Genomic DNA, 20008 nt, shown 5'->3' on the forward strand with positions numbered 1-20008 from the left:
ACCAGCTCCCCTCCATCACTTTCCCACAGTCTGGAGGCTACTCTGCCCGTCCTGCCCCCTCCTCTCCATGTAGGGCTGTTTTCATTTAATTATTTAAGAATCTTCCAAAATGAGCCAAGATCAATTATTACTTTCCCCATTGTGTCAAATTTCCATATTCCCCTGTTCTCACAGACTGCCGCTTCCTCCCTCAACACTACTATGCTACATCACTACAGAGCAGCAGCAGACAGCAAAGGGATCTCACTCTCATAGTTAAGTGCAAAGTCAAAATATTTGTCCAGATGTTGGCAATTTGGTGCAAACAACTGTACTGAAAACAGAGCTCTTTCATACCCCAGCAGGTTAGGAACAGAGCTGAATTGGATCCTGTACTACATGTAGGGGGCAGGTGTTGGGGGCTTGCTTTGGTTTTGGAGACCAGGGAAGGCTTTTGAGTCAGAATGACATTTTCTTCTCTTAAATGTCCTTAACCTGAGATGCAATGTGCAATGTACAAAGCAGCAGGTACAACACCACACGCAGTTTTAAGGCACCCAGCTAGAAGTTTGTTACACAAACCAATGTATTTGAATTAAGATGCTTCATCTAGACACGGCACACTCCCTGGTTTTACCGAGCTGCTTGGGTTTGCCCCAAGAACTAGCTGCTGCAGGAAGAATTACACATCGGTTTGTGCCAAATCTAAGAGCAGCTCATCCCCAGGGCCCCTAGATCTACTTGGACTGTTTTCATCCCAAATCTCATTTATGCACTGAAAATAAGACTACCTGCACAATCAAGACGCAGCAACTTTATCCAACTGTCAAGTAATCTCAGTATCTCAGTAATTTATGTCGGTAAAGTCCTTCTGTTTCATCTGGCCGCTTTCCTGACAACAAAAGCATCTTACTGATGAAGAGAGAATACATTCCTGACACAGGAAAATAATTGACTTCAACATCTTCTACCTCCAGAAAGTTACTGGTGCCTCATCTAACGCTTCTAACAGTCATTTGCAACAAAAACTTCAGTAGAAGCATTCCAACTGCAGTTCATCATCATGGCAAGAACACCACCCCAAATGCACCTGGAGGGAGCACTCTAGGTTAAGGCACTCAGCATCTAACAGTAGCAGCACGTTGCCGCTTTTTCTATGCAAATATTTTTAAGAATTTTACATTTTTAGGTGCACACACACACAAGCTGCGTTTGTGCTTCTGTGAGTGAAACGGATTTTTAGCTGTATTTTCATTGATACACTGACAGCAATGTCCTATCTAAACTTTTTATTCCAATAGGGAATAGCATGCTAGCTGGCAGCTACAGAAAAGAGCCAACTTATTTTAACTGTTGTGATAATAAACCAGATGCTCACCTTTATCAATTATCCAGTGCTCAGTGCCAGACTACTGACAAACAAACAGCATCCTTGAGAAAAATCAAAATAAATGTTCCTTTGTTTATACCGGTTCATACCTCAGCTGAGTAATACTCCTTGGGACTGTTCGGATCAGAACAGAGTTGCTTAGGCTGATCAATTCAGCCAGTGCAAACAGTCAGCTGCAGGCTTTGTTCATTGAAATGAGCCTGCATTAAAGTAAAAAATACATATTTACAACAGTTTACAAGGTGCAAAGGTAACTACCATGAGCTTTACCAGGATTAATTTGGTTTCCAAGGCATTACAAGTACATATTGAAACCTCCTAGCATTTATTTTTCAAAAAAGCTAAACCTAGCACAGTCTTTCAATTCAATCTGCCAAAATACAGGCATTGAACTCGGTGCAGATGGGCCTCATGGTGCTGGTGCAAGTGTCACAATCCAAGCTCTGGTGCCTAGACCTAGGATCTTCATCATGAAAGCTGGGAAATGCCAGTTTGTTCACCGCTTGAAGTTTTAAGCCATTTTACTTTCCCAGAACTTACACATTATCCTCACGCACAGTATATTTCCGCTTGAAAAAAACTAGAGAATAACATATCCACCCATTCAAAGTGACCTCTACCCTAAAGCAAAAACAGTTTAAACTCTGGCATTGGCGTTAAACCACAGCAGCAAGAACATCTTCATTTAAAGGTGCTGCTAAGAGAGGTCCGATACAAGCAAGCACCCATCAATACTTACCAGGTGACCCCCCCAGTGAACAGGCTGAGCAAACACATGTTCTTGAACTCAGCTATTACCCAAACAGGCACCAACATTTTCGCTACGCAGCATGGTCCTAACAATACTTACTCTCAGCCAAAAGCTGGGGGTACTTTACAAACCCCTGCTTGAAACGCTCTGAGCACGCTGCACTGGGGCAAATGTTAAGCGCCTGCAAAGCGGCTAGTTCAGTTACGAATTCAGTTCCCAAACGTTCTGCTACTGTTACTGTTTTAGTAATTATTTCTTTCTCATCCTGGTTTGCCAGCTAAAACCAACCAATTTAGCAAGTTCACTGAAATTTATAAACCTGTTTATAATTATAAACCTGTGACTGCTACTATATTTTTTACGTTGTTGACTGATCAAGGGGGTTTAGTACCTTCTAACCATTTATTCTAATCTGAAAACTAACATTTTCCACATCTGCACTTTCATTTCATTAAAGAGTTAGAAAACTAATCTCAAAGTGATCTCCAGCAAGTGATAGTCCCTCTGTCTGCAGAATGGGCACATTCTTTCGCTTATTTTATTGGACTGCTGAAAGGACTAAACATCATAATTATTTTTTGTAGTTAACAGGTAGTTATAAGGCCAGTCAATGGCATAAGAAACACATATCTGAGCTCTCACTCCTCCAAGTATTTCTCTAAGCAACCTGACGCTGACATTCCAGACACGTACATACCAAGTTTTTCCTTCTGAGAATTGCCAAATTTAAGCCATCACTAAATCACGGCATTTTAAACTCCACATTTAAATTCAAAGCTTCTTCAGGCTGAGCAAGAAAACAGGGGTTTGGAGTGGTAAATGTACAGAAGGTTAAGGCTTAAGGTAAGGGCTCTACTGGGAGCAGCTGCCTGTTGAGAGGAGGAAGGAGGTGGAACATTTCTTCCCACACTTTCAATCCCACTGCAGCATCCCTTCCCATCAGCCTTGCCCCTGAGACCTCAGGGACCCGGATGACTTGTTCCAATTTGAAAACTAAGTGTGACCAAATCATTTTTGTTCGGTCACATGTGGATAGGACACCGGATTGAAATTTTTAAATCGTGATGTGTTTGAACTTCTAAACACTTTGCCCTCCAAGCATTATGCAAGGCATCTTAACGTTACTTTATATTAAAGCCCCATTTTTCATTTGGTTAGCAGGTTTTGCAGTATTTCTTGGTGCGACCCAGCAGATCCCGTGCAGCCTCCTACAGCAGGGCCTCTCCCAAGCAAGATCCCACCTCAGGGCTCCAGGGGACCCTGCAGACAGAGGGGCACCTCCTGATGCTGCTGGGCACAGAAGCACAACTCTGAAAGCACTGCTTTCACACCACCTAGGTGCCGTAGCACTCAGCCACCTCAACAACAGGAAAGAGTTAATTATCGCCTTGTGATCTAAATGGAAGCTTAATACAAAGTGCACCCAGCAGCACCTGTCTTCCTTTCACACTGTCACTGCACGTTGATGTAACTGGATAAAAACGCCCAAATGGACCGGACTGCGTGGAAGGGTGAGGGGTTTTCCCACTTTGTTCTTTTGAGCATCCCCTTCTTTCACTTGAATCAGACATTCACACAAATGGCTTTTTGTTTATTAGTATATTAAAATACGAAGTTTTCAAAAAAACACCAGTTTTGGACCTATGCAAGTGTCAGAGCAGAGAGGTATTTTAAGCAGACACCACTGTACGACTTCAAGCTTGTTAAATACATTCATCATTTAGAAAAGCAGCTTATTTACAGTGTTAAATTTCGCTTCACCCAATACGCAATGCCAAACGTCCCCAAGACAAGAGATGCACAAAAACACATCATGCAAATCAAGCATCCCCCTCCCCACAAATTCAGGTTTGCAGACAGCGGGGTTAATTTATAAGACATTAAGCGTTCACATGCTACTAGCCTGACGTTTTCCACAGACTTCACAAACATGAAGATTTCAAGTTTGCATCACACCGAAGCGCTAATGCAAACGGCATGCAGGAAAGGTAGATTGAGGTAACAGAAGCATTAACACCAGATAGACTACCATTACTTGGTTTCTTAAGTCTGTATGAAACAAGCAGTTGCTCTTTTAATTAAGGCTTTTGCAGCTTGCGTTAATAGAGAGGAGTAGCTTTAGAACAATCAGCAGTGGTTCTTACCTTCTGGAGTTGGAGTGCAACCCAAAAAAAGGAGAGAAACACCCCTTTAAAAACTTGAGCAAAACAATTGTCTAATCATTAATATGAACCCACCCTCCCCATCCACCAGAACCAAATTTTAAGTTTCAGGCAGATCTGCAGTAATACCAAGACTACCAAGCCCAGGTTATATCAAACAGACATGGGGAGGAAGATGCAGACCTGTCAGATTTTTTCAGTCCATTTTCAAAGCAGCTGGCATACAGCCACCAACTGCAGGCAGCTCCCAGATGTGTTATCATCAGCCTCCACCAGTTAATGAACTTTTTAGAGAAGTCAGGTGGAGCCTTTGGAAATCTCACATACAGACAGACAGACAGACAGATAGGAATTTATTTATTCTTTCATACACCCTCAGCACTACTCACAGCTCACAAATCTGAGTAAAATGGCAGCCCTGCAACCCAGAGGAGCAAGACAGATTGCTAGCAGTTTAATGAAGCCAATAGTTAGGGTGCAGGAACGAGCATGTTCTGCTTCATCACCTCTACAGGTAATCCATGGTCTTGCCAAGTCATTAATAATGCAAACTAATACACCACTGGCCTCATTTCAATATTTCCACAGTAGTGGGGCCAGGAGCAGGTAAAAGGTTTCATGCTACAAAGCCAATTTAAATACACTCTGACTCAAAGGTGGTGGGAATTTGTGCAAGATCAGAGCAAGGCAAGTGCAGCCAGCAATGATGGCGTGCTGAGATGGAGCCACACTCAGACCACGGGTAACAGAGGACCCAGGAGGCACTACTGGGTGAACATCAGCCTGGCAGCCACTATAAAGATCTTAGGCACACACTGAAGTTGGGACTTTATTTATAGCTTTAATTAATGGTCTATCACGACAACTGAATCTGACCTGCAGGAACATCAGTAGACTGACATCAGATGCAGAGTCCTGGATAAGGTTAAAAACCCTTGTAGAAGCTATCTGACTTTCTTGGACATGATTTACAGGTGTAAGCAATACCTTCAGGTTCACATCACTCCATTAGCTCCACCTTAACATGGTGCCCACAGGTACAGCACTGGTTTCACAGGCTGTTCACATCCTCAAGGGACTATACAGAAATTAGTGTTGTCTGAGATTAAAGAAATCTCAGGAAGATCCAAAAAGTACCACCTTCCTCTAAAGCTTTTAGGGCATGGAGTTAAAGTTTCAAAGTTTTTGGGTTCCCTCCCCTTTGTGCTTCTGCTACAGAACCATGAGCCAGTTCACACTGAAGATAAATCCTAAGCCTAGGTATTTTTTGAGACCTCAGCTCTAGCATTTTCTAGAAGTCAGCCTGTTAAGATTCCTGCAGTCTTCATCAGTAGAGTATTACACTCCACATTCCTCCCCACAACAGCTAACATTCTCTTTCACGTGATGAAAACTTTCGTGTCATTTCACTTTGAGGAGAAGCAAAAACTGCTGCTACCACAGTGTCAGTTAAGACAAGAGAAGCAGAATATTGTTATTTATGGATTTGATACTTTCATATAAGGGATACGGAAAGAGTCACATAGCCAGAGTTTCTCCTACATAGGATAAAATACATTTAACACTCACTGCTAATGGCAACAATGTGACTTTTCCCTACAACCATTCCCTTTGAACTAGTATTTTTCAAACCAACATTTTCCCCTACATGTATTACGGTATCCACTAACTTATCTCCCATGTTCTGCACAGACACCCAGTGGTACAGAAACCTGGGGCTACTTCAACTTTTAGTTGACTTCATACTAATGAAGCAAAAAAGAAACACTCTGTGAGGGTTTGGTCAACGCAGAGCGTCCCTGAAGAAGGTCAGCTTTTCATTCTGTGGTGTACAGGGGAACAAACCAGGTTCCCCATGAAGTACGGGCACTACCTGCAGACAAAGGTCTGTTGTACAGAACCAACAGACAAGGTGGCCTGGAGCTGGTGGGGCTAGGAGAAAGTGTTCAAGGGGCTGAAATCACATTTCCAGCTTTTCCTCACTTCAGGAAAAGTCCTGGTAGGGAGCAGCCCATTGCCCAGTTCAGAGCAGAAAACCCTGAACAAGAGGGTAAGAGAGACACTCACCAAACATACCGCTAACCTCATTAAATATTAATTTGCAATTGCCACTATGGCTACTACTTGACTGCCATTTGACCAAAAATAGTTTTAAGATGTACTTTACACCAGAGACTTGACACTTTATGTCTTTCTTAGACAAAGATATTACAAAGGTCTCAAAGAAAATGCCATGTTCTGGTGGTCTTCATTTAAAAAGTGTAAGCTGGTAACTGTTCATCTCCTCCAGAAAAAGCCAAATCCAACTTCCAGCTGACTAAAAGGAAACAATTGCAAGAATTTACTGCACCAGCATTTACCAGCCCTTACTGCTGCCAGCCCCTTCTCCTGAAGGCTTACGCTAATTATAGAGCAAAGCTGAAGAGCCTTGCAATTAAAACGTACATGCCTGTAAGGCTAGCCCTAAGGCACCTGCTTCCAACAAATACCCCTTCCCCATCAGTAAAACATCAGGAAAGAACTCCTGCATGTGACAACCCCAAGAGGTTAGTAATACTTTTACAGAATCATTTTGGTTGGAAAAGAGCTTTAAAATAGAGCCCAACCATCTTATAATACCCATCTTCCAGTAGAATGAGATAATAATAAGAAAAAAAAAAAAAGATCTAACTGGATAAAGAGATTTGAGGTAACCCAGCCCTGGTGGTTCTTAAATAAGCATGGATGCCCCTGTCCTGTCCATCATGGGATTACACCCAGTATTATCAATATCAAATCCACATGAACACAAGGTGTTCCAGCTCATTTGAAGATTACCTTTAAAGAAGCTGGGAATTAAAAAATGTGTAAGATTGTTTAAATGTTTGTCAGCTGATGGCTTCAGCTAGCTACAGCACCTTCCAAGGCAGCTCATAATTTACAACTTCACACCCTGAAAGGGATGAAAACCAAAGCTGTTTTCTGCTAACAGAGTATGACTCGCTTGACCTGCTGTACCCCAGCTGCACATACTAGGAGCAGCTTGTCCTCCCTGTCCAGAAATGAGTCCATTAAGGCTCCAAGGCACTGCAGCGACTCAATCTCAGAAGTGGCACTGAAACCCAAAGGCCACTTTGCTAAGGAACAAGGCCGAGAACCATGACTTAAGGTCATCTAGACAGGGAGGAACCTCTGGAGACCTCCAGTTCAACCTCCAGCTCAAAACAGGAGCAACTACATCAGGTGTGGCAGGGCTCTGTCCAGTTCAACTCCAAATTCCAAAGTGGAGGTATCACAACCCTCCCTTGTCCAGCTCTAGCGCCTTCTCATCATTACGGTGAAAAAAGTTTTTCCCCATCGTTCTCATCAGAATTTCCCATCTTGCAATCTGTGTTCGTTGCCTCTCAGCCTAGCACTGTGCACCTCCACTTTACAGGAGCCATTGCTAGAAGCGAATGCTGACCAGAAACGCCAACCACCAGATTATTAGAAGCAGGTTTGATAGAGCACCTTTTAAATGTCCTGCTGCACAAATGGCCCAAGCAGAAGTTTCTTGGTGTGGCTACCTAAGGCCTGCCAAAGCAATGAGTAGTTTCAAATACTCTAGAGACCACTCTACACGGAAAGTGGTTTTTTGGCAAACACTGCATTACCCAACCTCCTCCCTGTGGGATGCCACAGCTATCACTGGGCAAATTTGATCATAAATCTTATTTTAAGAAGTTGCAAAAAGCTTTATTTGAGTAAGTTTACACTGCGAACAAACCAAGCATGCCAAACCTGCTGCCTGCCAAACCTTAGATGGCCAGTAAGGGCAACTCCTTCCAGCACCTCCTCCCAGCAGGGTCCTGGCAGGTGAGGGGCTGTGATGCCTAGGTGTCAGCTGCCACCACCAAACTAATTCATCTTGACCTCAGATACAGGCAGCAGCCTTTAGGGGAGACTGTACGAACACAGGCAGGATAAACTGGGAGAAGGTCCCTGGCAGATTTCACCCTGCAGTTCCCTTGAGGACAAGTCCCACAGCACGCTGTGCTTGCTGCTCACACCTCCGAACACCTCCCGTATGGAGCACCGGCTGCTCAGCGCAACACATGCACAGAAAAGCCTGCTCACCCAACAGGAAGATGCTACATATTACAGTCTTTGCCACTAGAAAAAGGGTTATTGGCATGCTTAACGTCTACTCAAGAGGCAACGTGGCTAGCCAAGGTCAGAGAACGCTGCAAGAACCCAAGCGTCCTCTCAAGGATGCTCTGCCATAGGGCCATCCTGAAGCACTTCTGGTAGGTCGCCCCAGGCTGTTCTCACCTCCTCCACCCTACTCCCACCAGGCTCCTTACACAGCACTAGCAGGAAAACAAGCTTGAAATTGGCTTTCTTGTTTCAGCACATTACTTTCCAGTCTCACAGCTTCCTGCTGTCACAAGGAATCAGGAGGCAGCAGAAGCAAGCTGGAAACAAGCCTGCAGCAGGTCCCATTGCTACTTCAAGATCCATCCCCTCTTGGGTCCTGCCTGACTAGGTGGTTTTCAGCCAGCATCTCTGATGATCAGAGAACACCAAGGAAATGCTGAAGATAAGCTCATCAGCATCTCAAGTGGCCTGAAGCCATTTTAAGAGAAATACCGTGAAGGCTGGTCTGATACACGCTGACTTCTTTCATCAAAATTTGAGCTCTGTGGGACAGTTAGTTCATCAGCTTTGTGGTTTAACTCCAGCTGGCTGAAACCAGGACATTAGTAAAAATATATCATCTTCATTATAGAGACAGTTTCAAGTTGCCAATGTGCAAATACTAACTAAAAGGAGAGCAGCAAGCAGACTGCATAGCAAAAAGTTGGGGTTTTTAACATCTTAACTACAGACATTAGGACAAAGACAAAACTTTGAACATGCTTACTCCACAATAAATTATCAAAAGGAATATCAAATACACCACCAAGATAATTCTGCATATTAGTCAGATGTGTCTAAAAAGCAGACAATGACCTATATATATTCCTCAACTATAAGGTCATCACCAGAATCAAACTGAGCTGATAAAAATTCTTCATTTCTGGAAAGCAAATACAAGCAGCCTGAGCGATCACGGAGTCTGCTGAAGGATTCAGTCTGCACTTCATATCCTTTGGGCTAGTGAAAACACTGAAGAACCTACAGAGGAAGTGAGTTATCGGAAGATCTGCTTTTTGGGAGGTAAAACTGTATTAGTGGACTCAAATCCAAGACTTGCAGTCTCACAGCGGACTCAGACCCCACGTGCCCCACAGCTAGCCAGCAGCAAGATGGAGCAGCTCGCCCGCTCTTTGCCAGACACAGGCTGCATGTCTCCTCCATTGTTGGATAGTTTCAGTTTTCCCATTTACCTGATTTTTTTTTTTAAGACAGACAAATGAGAAACTTATTTTTCACTGGTTGTCAGTTTAATTCTCTCCACCTAGATGAGGGGTTTCTTTTTTCCTGGTAGAGCCTTTCACTGTAGACCCACCACAGCTTTAAAAAGCAGCTTTTATGAAGAGGAAGGTTTATCAGTTTTGATAAGGGCTGCTTTTCACAGGGAGGAGAAACTCTTTGTAAGAGATAATTTATCCTCACGCCCAGTGTCAGTGGGATCCAATACTAACTTCATGCTTTTCAAAATAATTTAAGAACCTTCATCCTTTCAAAAGACTCCCTTCCACCCGACCCTGTGGGGGTTTTGAGTTTGTTCATTTTTTGGAGAGGAGTTATGTTGGAGGAAGAATTTCCTAGTGTCAAGCTGTTGAAGGAACAACTGCCCTGAGAATCAAGGCATGGAGAAATGTGCAACTTAGATCCCCCCAACTTCATCTTATTTCCCAGCTCTGCAGCAGAAGATAAAGAAATCGAGGAAGAATGGCTGGCAAATAATTTAGTGGCAAAACCTGCCAGGAATAAGGAGAAAGCACCTCGATGATTTCTAATTCCGTCTGAAATGCAAGAATACCCTCTAGCAGTAAGCAGCAGCATCTATTCCAGACTCCAGCCTGGAGTCTTGCTCTTATTTCTGAGAAGTCAACAAGAATGCTGTTTGCCTTTTAAGGTCATCCTCTCACCTCCTGTAGGAGAGTAACAAAGTACAGAGTTTCTCCCCATTCAGGCAAGTTCCTCATCTCATAGCACACAAGCTACTGGAGAAGTAATACAAATGCAACACTGAACTACACAGAAGCTAAAAGCCTCATGTTCTCTTTCCAGATGAGAGCGATCTGTATCACTGTGGTTCTCATCACTCAGGAGGAAAGACTGTTGACATTACCAGACCCACAGAGGACAAGCTACTCACAGAAATACAGCAGGCTTCTGATATTCAGCTAGCAAGAGAGGAGAAATAGAACAAATTGGTTAAGAAACCTTACGGAAGCCTGAAGTTACAATGCTGGCAGCCCATTTCTACAAGCATCAGACTGAGAAGCTCCAGCCCTCTTCACCTAACAGTCTCCATGCCTGGAAGGAAGTTCCCTCCTCAAGGATGCTGTCCTGGTTTTAGGTAGGATAGAGTTAATTTTCTTCCTAGTAGCTGGCTGTGGTTTGGATTCAGCATGAGAATAACGGTTGATCACACACTGATGGTTTAGTTGTTGCTAAGTAGCACTTCCCCTAAGTCAAGGGCTTTTCAGTTTCCCATGCTCTGCCAGCGAGGAGGTGCACAAGAAGCTGGGAGGGAGCAGAGCCAGGACAGCTGACCCCAACTAGCCAAAGGGATATTCCATACCGTGGAATGTCATGCTCAGTATATAAACTGGCGAAAGTTGGCCAGGGACCATCAATCACTGCTCAGGGAGTGGCAGGGCATTGGTCAGCAGGAGGTGAGCAATTGTGTTGTAAATCACTTAATTTTCTTCAGGTTTATTCCTCTCTCCCTTTTCTATTTTCATTACAATCATTATTACTATTCCTATTATACTTCACTTTATTTCAATTATTAAGCTGTTATCTTCAACCCACAGGTTTTACTTTTTCCCCCGATTCCCCACACCATCCTACCATGGGGGGTAAGCAAGCAGCTGCATGGTGCTTAGTTGCCAGCTGGGGTTAAACCACAGCACTCAGAACATCTTACAAGGAATCTGGAAGGACCAACTTGCCAATAAGAAGCATAAATTAGCTGCTGCCTGGAGGGCAGCTAAAACATGAAACCGAACTGTTCCTGACACACTTCTCCCTAGTCCAAATACGATTAGTGGAAAGGGGACTTTGGCTTCAGTACTTTCCCCCTCTCCCCAAAGTGGTTTAAGAGTTTGTTTTGGTTTATGTTAGAAATTCCATGAATAGTTGAAATAAAAGTAGCCAGAGCACCATGTCTGTTTTCTTTTTCACTGAGACTGAGGGTAATGTTTAGATGTATTTCCCTGCTTAATGAGTAAGTAGGCAAAAAAGTCATTGTGTTAGGACAAAGGTTCACATGCTAGTATTTTACACAGTGTCCCCAACAAAATACAAGAAAAACAAAACATTCATGGCTATTAAGAGAAAAAGCTACCAAAGATCTTTCAAAGATGCTAATTCTTCAGATAATCTTTACACTGATATTAACACACCCAAGATTAATGAAGTCCAGTGACAAGTTAACAATTTTGATTTAAAAAGCTACTTATCACCAAACAAATGTGTTTCTCTGTTGCTCAATCTTAGTACCCATTTATCTCATGCATGCACATTTGGGAAACTTTCACTGCTGGTGTTGCTTGGGTTAATGTCATTATCCCACTTGTCTTCAAAGCCTCATTTGAAAGTCTAAGTGTCACAACAGGCTCAGGCTTCCCCAAGCTCAGTTGCCAACAGAGATTAGGCAATATAGGATGTTGGACTAATCTTAGAGCCAGATATGGTTACACTGCCAATTCATCGAGTGTTTATCCCAATGTATTTTACTTTTGCATCTAGCAAGCAGTGGCCTGTAGATAGGAAAGGATCTCATAGGATTAGGGCAGCCTGTCAAAACAAGCAGATTGAGAAAACTAGGATGACAGAGCACGCGAAAAGTATAGTTCTAGCTTCAGGATGCCCTAGGGTCTCCAAAACTGACACTTCAGAGTACTAGTCCTGGGTTGACCTTTAAAAAAATCTCATTATTAAAATTACTTGAGTACTAGGATAAAATTATAAATACAGGCAAGACCCAGCCAGTCTCATCCCAGGTTTCTGTATTGCTACAAACCCCCCTCCATCTTATGAAATACCCACCCTTGTCCAAAAAAGCCACACATTATCCTGCACATAGCAGAAATCATCACTCCTGTTTATTCCACACTGATCTCAGCTGCCATCCTTCTTCCCTGCAATTCCAAATCTTCTACAACAGTACCAGTGCTTTCAAGTCCTCTAAAACTCTTTCAACATGCCCTCAAGCTTCCTCCCAAGCAGCTGGCCAAGTGGCAGGACACGCCAGGAATCATTAGAGCAGAAGTGAGATGGACTGGCTGCACGGCCAAACAGAAAAAAATGACTGCTGGACACTAGCTGGGCTCCCCATTCTCTGTCTCATTTCAGTGCATCTGTAGGATAGTAATTTGTCACTTCTAAATTTCTGTTTTTCAGAAAGACAATAGTTTTAAAGAAGTTAAAAACATCTAAGGATTTGAGGCAACAGATGCTGAATTAAAAAAAAAAACAACAAAACACAAAAAACAAAAAACAAACACCGAAGTACTGCAAAGCTGATAGAGCTTAAATTTATGTGGTTTGTGGCAGTCATTTACTACCCAAAAAAATTGCAATTTTGTTTATTAAAAGCAAATTGCATTGAGAAACAATTAAAAAAAACTCAAAATGCCTCAGCGCACGTGTTAACAGGAGAGCCCACGTCCTGCCTGCAAACTTGCACACCATTTCACCACACCAAGAGTCTTGCAGCTGCCTGCTGTCTCAAGGCAACCAAGCACAGGGGAACTGCTGTCACTGGCTTTGCCACCATTTCCTGCCAGAACCTCCACACAAGAGGACTCAAAATCTGGCAAGCTCAACATGGTCTACTGACAGCCTCCATACCTTCACTAACATGATCTTGCCTCTAATAAATGCTGATCTGCATTAAGCCCATCTTGTCACAGGCTATGACTTACCAGAAGCCAAACCCAGCCACAAACATACTGCTTGTACTAACTGGAATTGAATTGTTTAGGAACCAACAGCCTTTTAGGTCTTAACCTAAATAAAGCTTTATTACATTGATCTAACATGTCAGGGGCAAGACCACTACACAGCATCTGAGTGTGGTGGCTAAGTCAAGAAGGTCGATAGTGGAACTAGAGAAATTGAGATTCACATCTGACTGCTCCCACAAGTATCTTTTGGGATTTAAGCTACTGAAGAATTTGTGCTGTCCTGATGCTCAGCGGCAGCTATTTTCAAGAGGAAAACAACTTACTATCAGCTCAGGCTAAATCCCCAAAGCAACTCCAGAAGGAGGACTTGAGGTTGAAAAGGACTATATGGAACCATGGCATTTCTGGTCTGCTTTTTGTATTTTCCTGTTGGGTCTAAAAATCTGGCCTGGCCAGCCAGAGACTGGATCTTTCATGCCACATCTATGCTCCTGCCTAAGGTTCTGCCCCAAAAAAAGCACTCTGAATTGCTAAAAAGGTTCACCACCTCTTAAGCACCTGGATGTTTGCTGGACTTGTGTTTTACCATCAGTGAGACCACCAGTACAGACAACTGCATTTCCACTCTTGGGCATGCACAAGGGGCTGATGAGTGCAGTTACTGTTTATGAAGATGACTTTGATGGATTAATAGTATTTAACATCATGCTGAAGCTGCCCTAAGGCTGGTAAACCTTTCATCTGCCTGACTGTAGTATTGCCCCAGAGCAAAGTGTATCATCAGGGCAGAAACTAAACTACACTTTTGTCACTTCCCTAAGAGCTAAATGAGTATGTTTGGTTTCCTTGCTTTTAGATAAGCTCACATTTCCAAAAAGCAAACAGTCTTTGGGGTTGTCCACAACTTGAGTAGAAGATGTCATCATTGACAGCATATTGGGCCCTTGGATATTTCCTGCAAAGCAGACTGATTGCTGTATTCAACTGGCAAAGCGGAATGGAAAATATAATTAAGTGAAATTCAGGACGGCTGTTTAATTTCAAAACAGACGAACTGGTATACCCCATCTTCTCTTTCCCTCCCCTTTTCTTTGCTCCAAGAAAACAGACGTATAAATGCTTCATCCTTCAGTGTTGCCTAGCTCAGCAAATACACCTATCCATCTCTGGGAAATATATATGAGTGGGGATTCAAGCAATAAGCTACAGTAACAGCAGTTTAAGAGTTGTTAGCTGCATTGCTCTGTTTCTGAAGCAGATCAGTGTCACCCCAGCTGGCACTCCTCTTCACCCAGCACACCAACCACTCTGTCTGCTCCTCGGGGGGGTGGGGGGGGTGGAGGGGGAACAGGAAGATCTCTAAAACGGAACCACTCACTACTCCAGATAATTCTAAAGAAAACAGGACAAAGCATGAAGTTTGCTCAAGGATTTGTAAGCGAGGCTACTTTTTTACTTCCTGGTAGCTGTAAGTTTTGCATTAGATCATTTCAATTACACTGACAATCCCACTTTTATTTTTTTAAAAGATGAAATAAAAAATATTTAGGTTTACTTCAATACCTGGAGTCTGCACTACCTGATAAGGTCTAGTTTATAAGAGATGCAGACCAGACTCATGCACACCTGGAAATTAAGTATGACCTTTATCTATGATGTTTATGACTTTTTATCTTCCTTGATAAAAATTACAAGTGACTTGAAAGCTGGTTTGCAAATGGGACCTAGACTCCAATTCTGCAGGTATGGAACATTCTAGTCCCACCCCCCCCCGAGATAGCAGTTAACAGTAAACTAAACAGGCTGGAACTAAAGTATGAATGTGTTTCATACTGGTATGTGTGTTTAACTCACCTGATTTCTTTAAGTCCTTCTTTCTGGATAACTTGAAGGATCTCTTTATGGCTCATAGGTGTATTAGGATATTTCTCCAGGACCTGGCAAGCAAAAGCAGATCGAGAGGAAGTTACTCATTTGCACTTTCGGTTTAATGTTTAACTGGACAGAAAACTACATTTAACAGTCTGATCTTCTCCAAGGATACAACTGAGGAAGACCTACTGGCCTTCCCACATCTCCTTTCCACTCCCTCCATCTGAAGGATCTAAGGGGCAAAGAGGCCCTAGAAGACTGCCTAAAGCACTTGCTTTAGTGCCACTCCCAAATTTTTTTTCAAATGCACTGCCCCTGGATAAAGCTTCTTGGAGATTTAAAGGCTTCACAGTAACAGAGAGCCTTCATAACCATCATCAGCTTCACTTGGGAATGCTTCAGGAACTGTCAAGGTACCTCAGATACAAAACTTCCAAAACCCAAATCCTTAAGGTTTGCAAAGTTGAAACAACCACTGATCAGTTTAGTTGTTAAGTATTAACAAAGTTTAAAGAAATCTGGGTTTTAACACTGTTAGGATTCTTTTAAATTCTCTGCACACAGTTCAGGCTTAAAGTTCCTAAACACAGTCTACAAAAATGCTTCCCACATCAAACTGCCAAATCCACCACCACCCACCCCAGCCCACAATAAACACAACCCAGTGCCTAAGCACCACTCACCTCCCTTTCAGGAGGGCTAAGATGCAGAAATTCACAAGAGCAGCCAGAGATGCTTAAGACTTATAAACCAAAATGCCAGTTACAATGTGTCATCTGGATATTTTAAGCAATATTTGTGCTGGGGGATGGGCAGGAAATGCCTTGTTTCCTTCTTAATCATCTGCTTTTGACCCCTGCCCAGCACAACCCCTGAGTTCTGACTTAACGTCTTTAACCAGAGAACAAACCAGCAGCATGTTAAGTACAAAGACCTACAAGTAACTTCACAGAAAGAAATTAGTCATTTAAATTTCTCTGTTCAACAGCTGTGCAGAATATATGGCCTCTCCTAAACCCCTGCACCTTATCACCTCCAGGAACATTTGAGTTATCCTGATGGTTACAGATTTAGCTCTCTTTGAGAAGACCTTGCCACCTCTGCTTAGAGAAATGGAAGGCCTACATATCCTCATTATGTTAAATCTCTTGTTAAACCTGACTTTCACAGCAAATTAAGCTATTTCCAAACCTGGTGTGCACCTTTTGCCAAGGCTGGCTGGCTGCAATGAAGCATCCTCCGGAGCACTGAACACCAGCACAGCATTCCAGTTTTAGTGACTTCTTGAATAGCCGAGTAGCACATATATTTAAAAAAAAAAGTGAGTTTAAAAACAGATTTAAGGGGGATTTGTTTACACTCACACTGGTATCAGCCTCAGTGATTCATTCCACTTTATTTCTAGCTGTACTGTTACTAAGGATGCCCACAGCAAAAGGATACTAAATTACGGTGGTTGAAGAGTAATGGAAGTCAGACCAGTTTTTAGATTTGTATCAGTTCCAAATTCATGTTTACTCAGCATTGCCTCAGCTGAAAGTGCATGGAGGGCAAGAAGAGTTAAGTTTATCTCAACTTTCATCTGTGGCGTCAACTTTTTCATTGCAGCTAGCACAAGAAATCAGAAGAAAAATAAAGCAGTGCTGAGATCCATTAGCAATGAACTTTTAGGGCATTTTCCCTCTCACACACAAAAAAAAAAATACATGTGCATTTTTCTTCTTGGGCACTGTGTTTTCCCTCTTGACTTTCACTAGATGGACATGCTCCTGACAAGTCCCATCTTGCTCACACCTAGAGATGCAATAGCACATTTCATTAATTTTTCACTAGGCACAACCACAATGCGAGTTAATACAGTGTTCGACCACAGAATCTCATCATTAAGTGCAGAAAGGAAGAAAAGCTTTTCTAATTATATCCTTATGTGCCCACAGGATGCTTCTATGTATTTCTCCCAGGTAACCTGTCCTCATGTCTTCCTTCCATAGGACTTTTCCTGTAATTGAGCTCAGCAAGAGGATCGGTCTGGCCTCCTGCCACACCTGCTTGGCTTCCTGCAAATCATGACTGACCACTCCGGTGCTCCGAGAAGGTTGCTCTTGAAGATCAACCAGCTCGCCTGGGTTTCTCTGCTCTACAGGACAGATTCCTGTAGAATCCCCCATATCAGTTCTTTGAACAAGCCAAATCCAAGCACTTTTATCCTTCTACTCACATTCTTCATTTCCCATAGGAACTTAAACTCCTATTTCATGGTCACTAAAGCCGAAGATGCCACTGTGCACCACTGCACATCTTACCAATCAGGTCTCTTCACTCTGTCCAGCACCTGCCTCAAAAAGTTGTCCTCAAACAATTCCAGAAATCTCCTAGATCAGCTGTGCCCTGTATCACCTCATGCTTCCAGCAGATGCTAGGGCAGAGTCAGAACCAGCTCTCCCTTCATAAAGCTTTTTCCAGTTGTCTAAAGAGGATTCAGCCACTACTTCTTCTTGATCAGATGGTGCAGCCAACACCCACCATGATGTCCCCCTTTGTCACCCTTCCCTCTGAACTTAACTGAAAAGCTCCCAATCAAGTCATCACCAGTTACACACCATAGCTCTGCATGTTCCTAAAGCTGTTCTTCAGCACATAAGGCAAATCTGTCTTCGTTTTTCATCTCTCCTTCCACCTAAAGCACTCCAATCATCCACCCTCCATGAGTTTAATCTCACCAACATCAAGGCTCTGCATGTAACAAGAACCGATCAAGAAGGAACTAAGCTATTAGCATCTAAACTGCACACAGACCTCAAATCCCTTATGTCCCACACTGAACATGTTCACATACAAGCACTTCAGGCTGGCCCATGGGCGTGCTGGAGAGGTGCAAGAATTTCTCTGGAGAAGCGGAAGAGGCTCCCTCATCACAGACATGCAAGCACCTCTTTTCATCCTATGCTTCCAGTTTTCAGTCTCCATCCTACCACAAGACTGGTTTATAGTCCTCCACGCTGTTAGCAACTGTGTTGGCAAAAATGCTTTTGCCCATCTGTATCAGATGGATCCCATCTCTTGCCATCAGTCCTCTTTCCTTAGAGTCTCATGGTCATAAAAAAATCCACCCTATCTATAAACACTATCTGTGCAGGCAGAAGCTGATGCTCAGACAACATTTACCTCCTGCCTAAGCCTTTCCCATTCACCAGCAGGGTCTAGGAGACTGCCTGAAGACACCACCAAGACCTCTGAAACTCACTCCCAAGGCCTGGCATTGACCTTTTATTTTATCTGCTACAGGTCTGCTTTGGGTGATCTTACTCCATTTCCAATATAGGGACAATGCTGAAATCAGGGTCGGAGGGGAGGAAAAGGATATTAGCAGTGGGCCCCCAAGATACTCAGGGGACTAGACCACTTCCCCTGGAAGACAAAGGTATGAGATAGAGGACTTCTCACCCTGGAGGCTGAAGAAAGCTGAAAGGAAAAAAGGCTGAGGGTAAGACATTTTAACAGCCTTCCCTCTACCTATGAGAAAGTTAAAAAAAAAAACGGAGCCAGACTCTTCACCATGGTGCTCAGTAGAAGGATGACACCAAGTAAAAGGTAAAACTAGAGAGGTGCCAAACAAGTACAAGGATTAAAATTTTCATGATGAAGACAGTCAAGAAATGGAACATGCTATACTATTTCCATCCTTGGAGGTTTTCATTCAAACCTGACTGGGTAAAGCCCCAAGCAATGTCGTCTCACCTCAAGCTGACCCTGCTTTGAGGGGAATATTGAACTAGAGAGCTCCTGAGATCTCTTCCAATGAGATTATCTTATGATTTCACAGGTGCCAACCTGCATGAGTGCCAAGGGGTCATAGTCCACAGATCAGAAGAACTCTACCAACTTCTCCATAACATCCTGGATCCAGTTTCCTGGCAAACAACAAACTTCCCAAAACAGCAAGTCTACCTAAGTCCTTCATTGAAGGATGTCTCCAGCCATTATCACCAGCTGCTTCCTCTTGGTGGCACTGGGTCATACCCACAGACCAGGCTCAACCAGCCCCAGATTTGCCAGTCTATCAGAACTGACTGCTCCTCTTCTGTTGCCAGAACCCTGTATTTGGTTGCCATCCAAACATCTTCATGCAGAAGACTACTCTTTGCTGCTGAAAATAAGAAAAACTTCCATCTTTAACGCTGCCCCTGACAAGCGTTAAAGATATTTTTTTTTTATCTCATGAGCAGTGTAGGGCTTGGGCTGCTGCACTGCAGCATCTCAGCAAATAACTGGTTAATCTCCCATTTGTCTTCCTAGTGCTGCACCATCTGCTCACCTCCTCCCACAGGTGGCTCACCCAGAAACTCCAGCAGAGCCCATGCTCACCGGTGAATCACAGAATTGAGACCTGAGGACCATCAAGTCCAATTCCCTGCTCCTTGCAGGACTACCTAAAACTAAACCCTATGACTAAGAGCATCATCCAGATGCTCCTTTAACTCTGACAGGCTTGGTGCCATGACCACTTCCCTGGTGAGCCTGTGCCTGTGACTGACATTTTCCAAATGTCCAGCCAACATCCCCTGACACAGCTTCATTCTGTTTCCTTGTGTCCTGTTGCTGGTCACCAAACATCAGCACCTCTTCCTCCGCTGCCCACCCTGAAGCTGTAGATGAGGTCACCCCTCAGCCTTTTCACCAAGCTCAAGACAAGTGACTTCAGCATTCCTTGAAAATCTCACCTCAAGGCCTTTCATCATCTTGGCCACCCTCCTCTGGACACACTCTAATAGTTTCATGTACTCTGTATATGCAGGTGCCCAGAACG

General features: G+C 43.3%; 1 protein-coding gene across 1 annotated transcript in view; it reads right to left on the reverse strand.

The window, feature by feature from the left end:
- The window catches only part of ASXL2 (ASXL transcriptional regulator 2), a 133462-nt gene that overhangs the window by 85204 nt on the left and 28250 nt on the right, over positions 1-20008 (reverse strand). Inside the window, exon 2 of the mRNA XM_055713998.1 lies at positions 15184-15266. Coding sequence (XP_055569973.1) covers positions 15184-15266 — 83 coding nt within the window. The remainder of the gene's footprint in view (positions 1-15183; positions 15267-20008) is intronic.

Source organism: Falco cherrug, chromosome 6 (genome assembly GCF_023634085.1).
Source record: "Falco cherrug isolate bFalChe1 chromosome 6, bFalChe1.pri, whole genome shotgun sequence".
Classification (NCBI taxonomy): Eukaryota; Metazoa; Chordata; class Aves; order Falconiformes; family Falconidae; genus Falco; species Falco cherrug.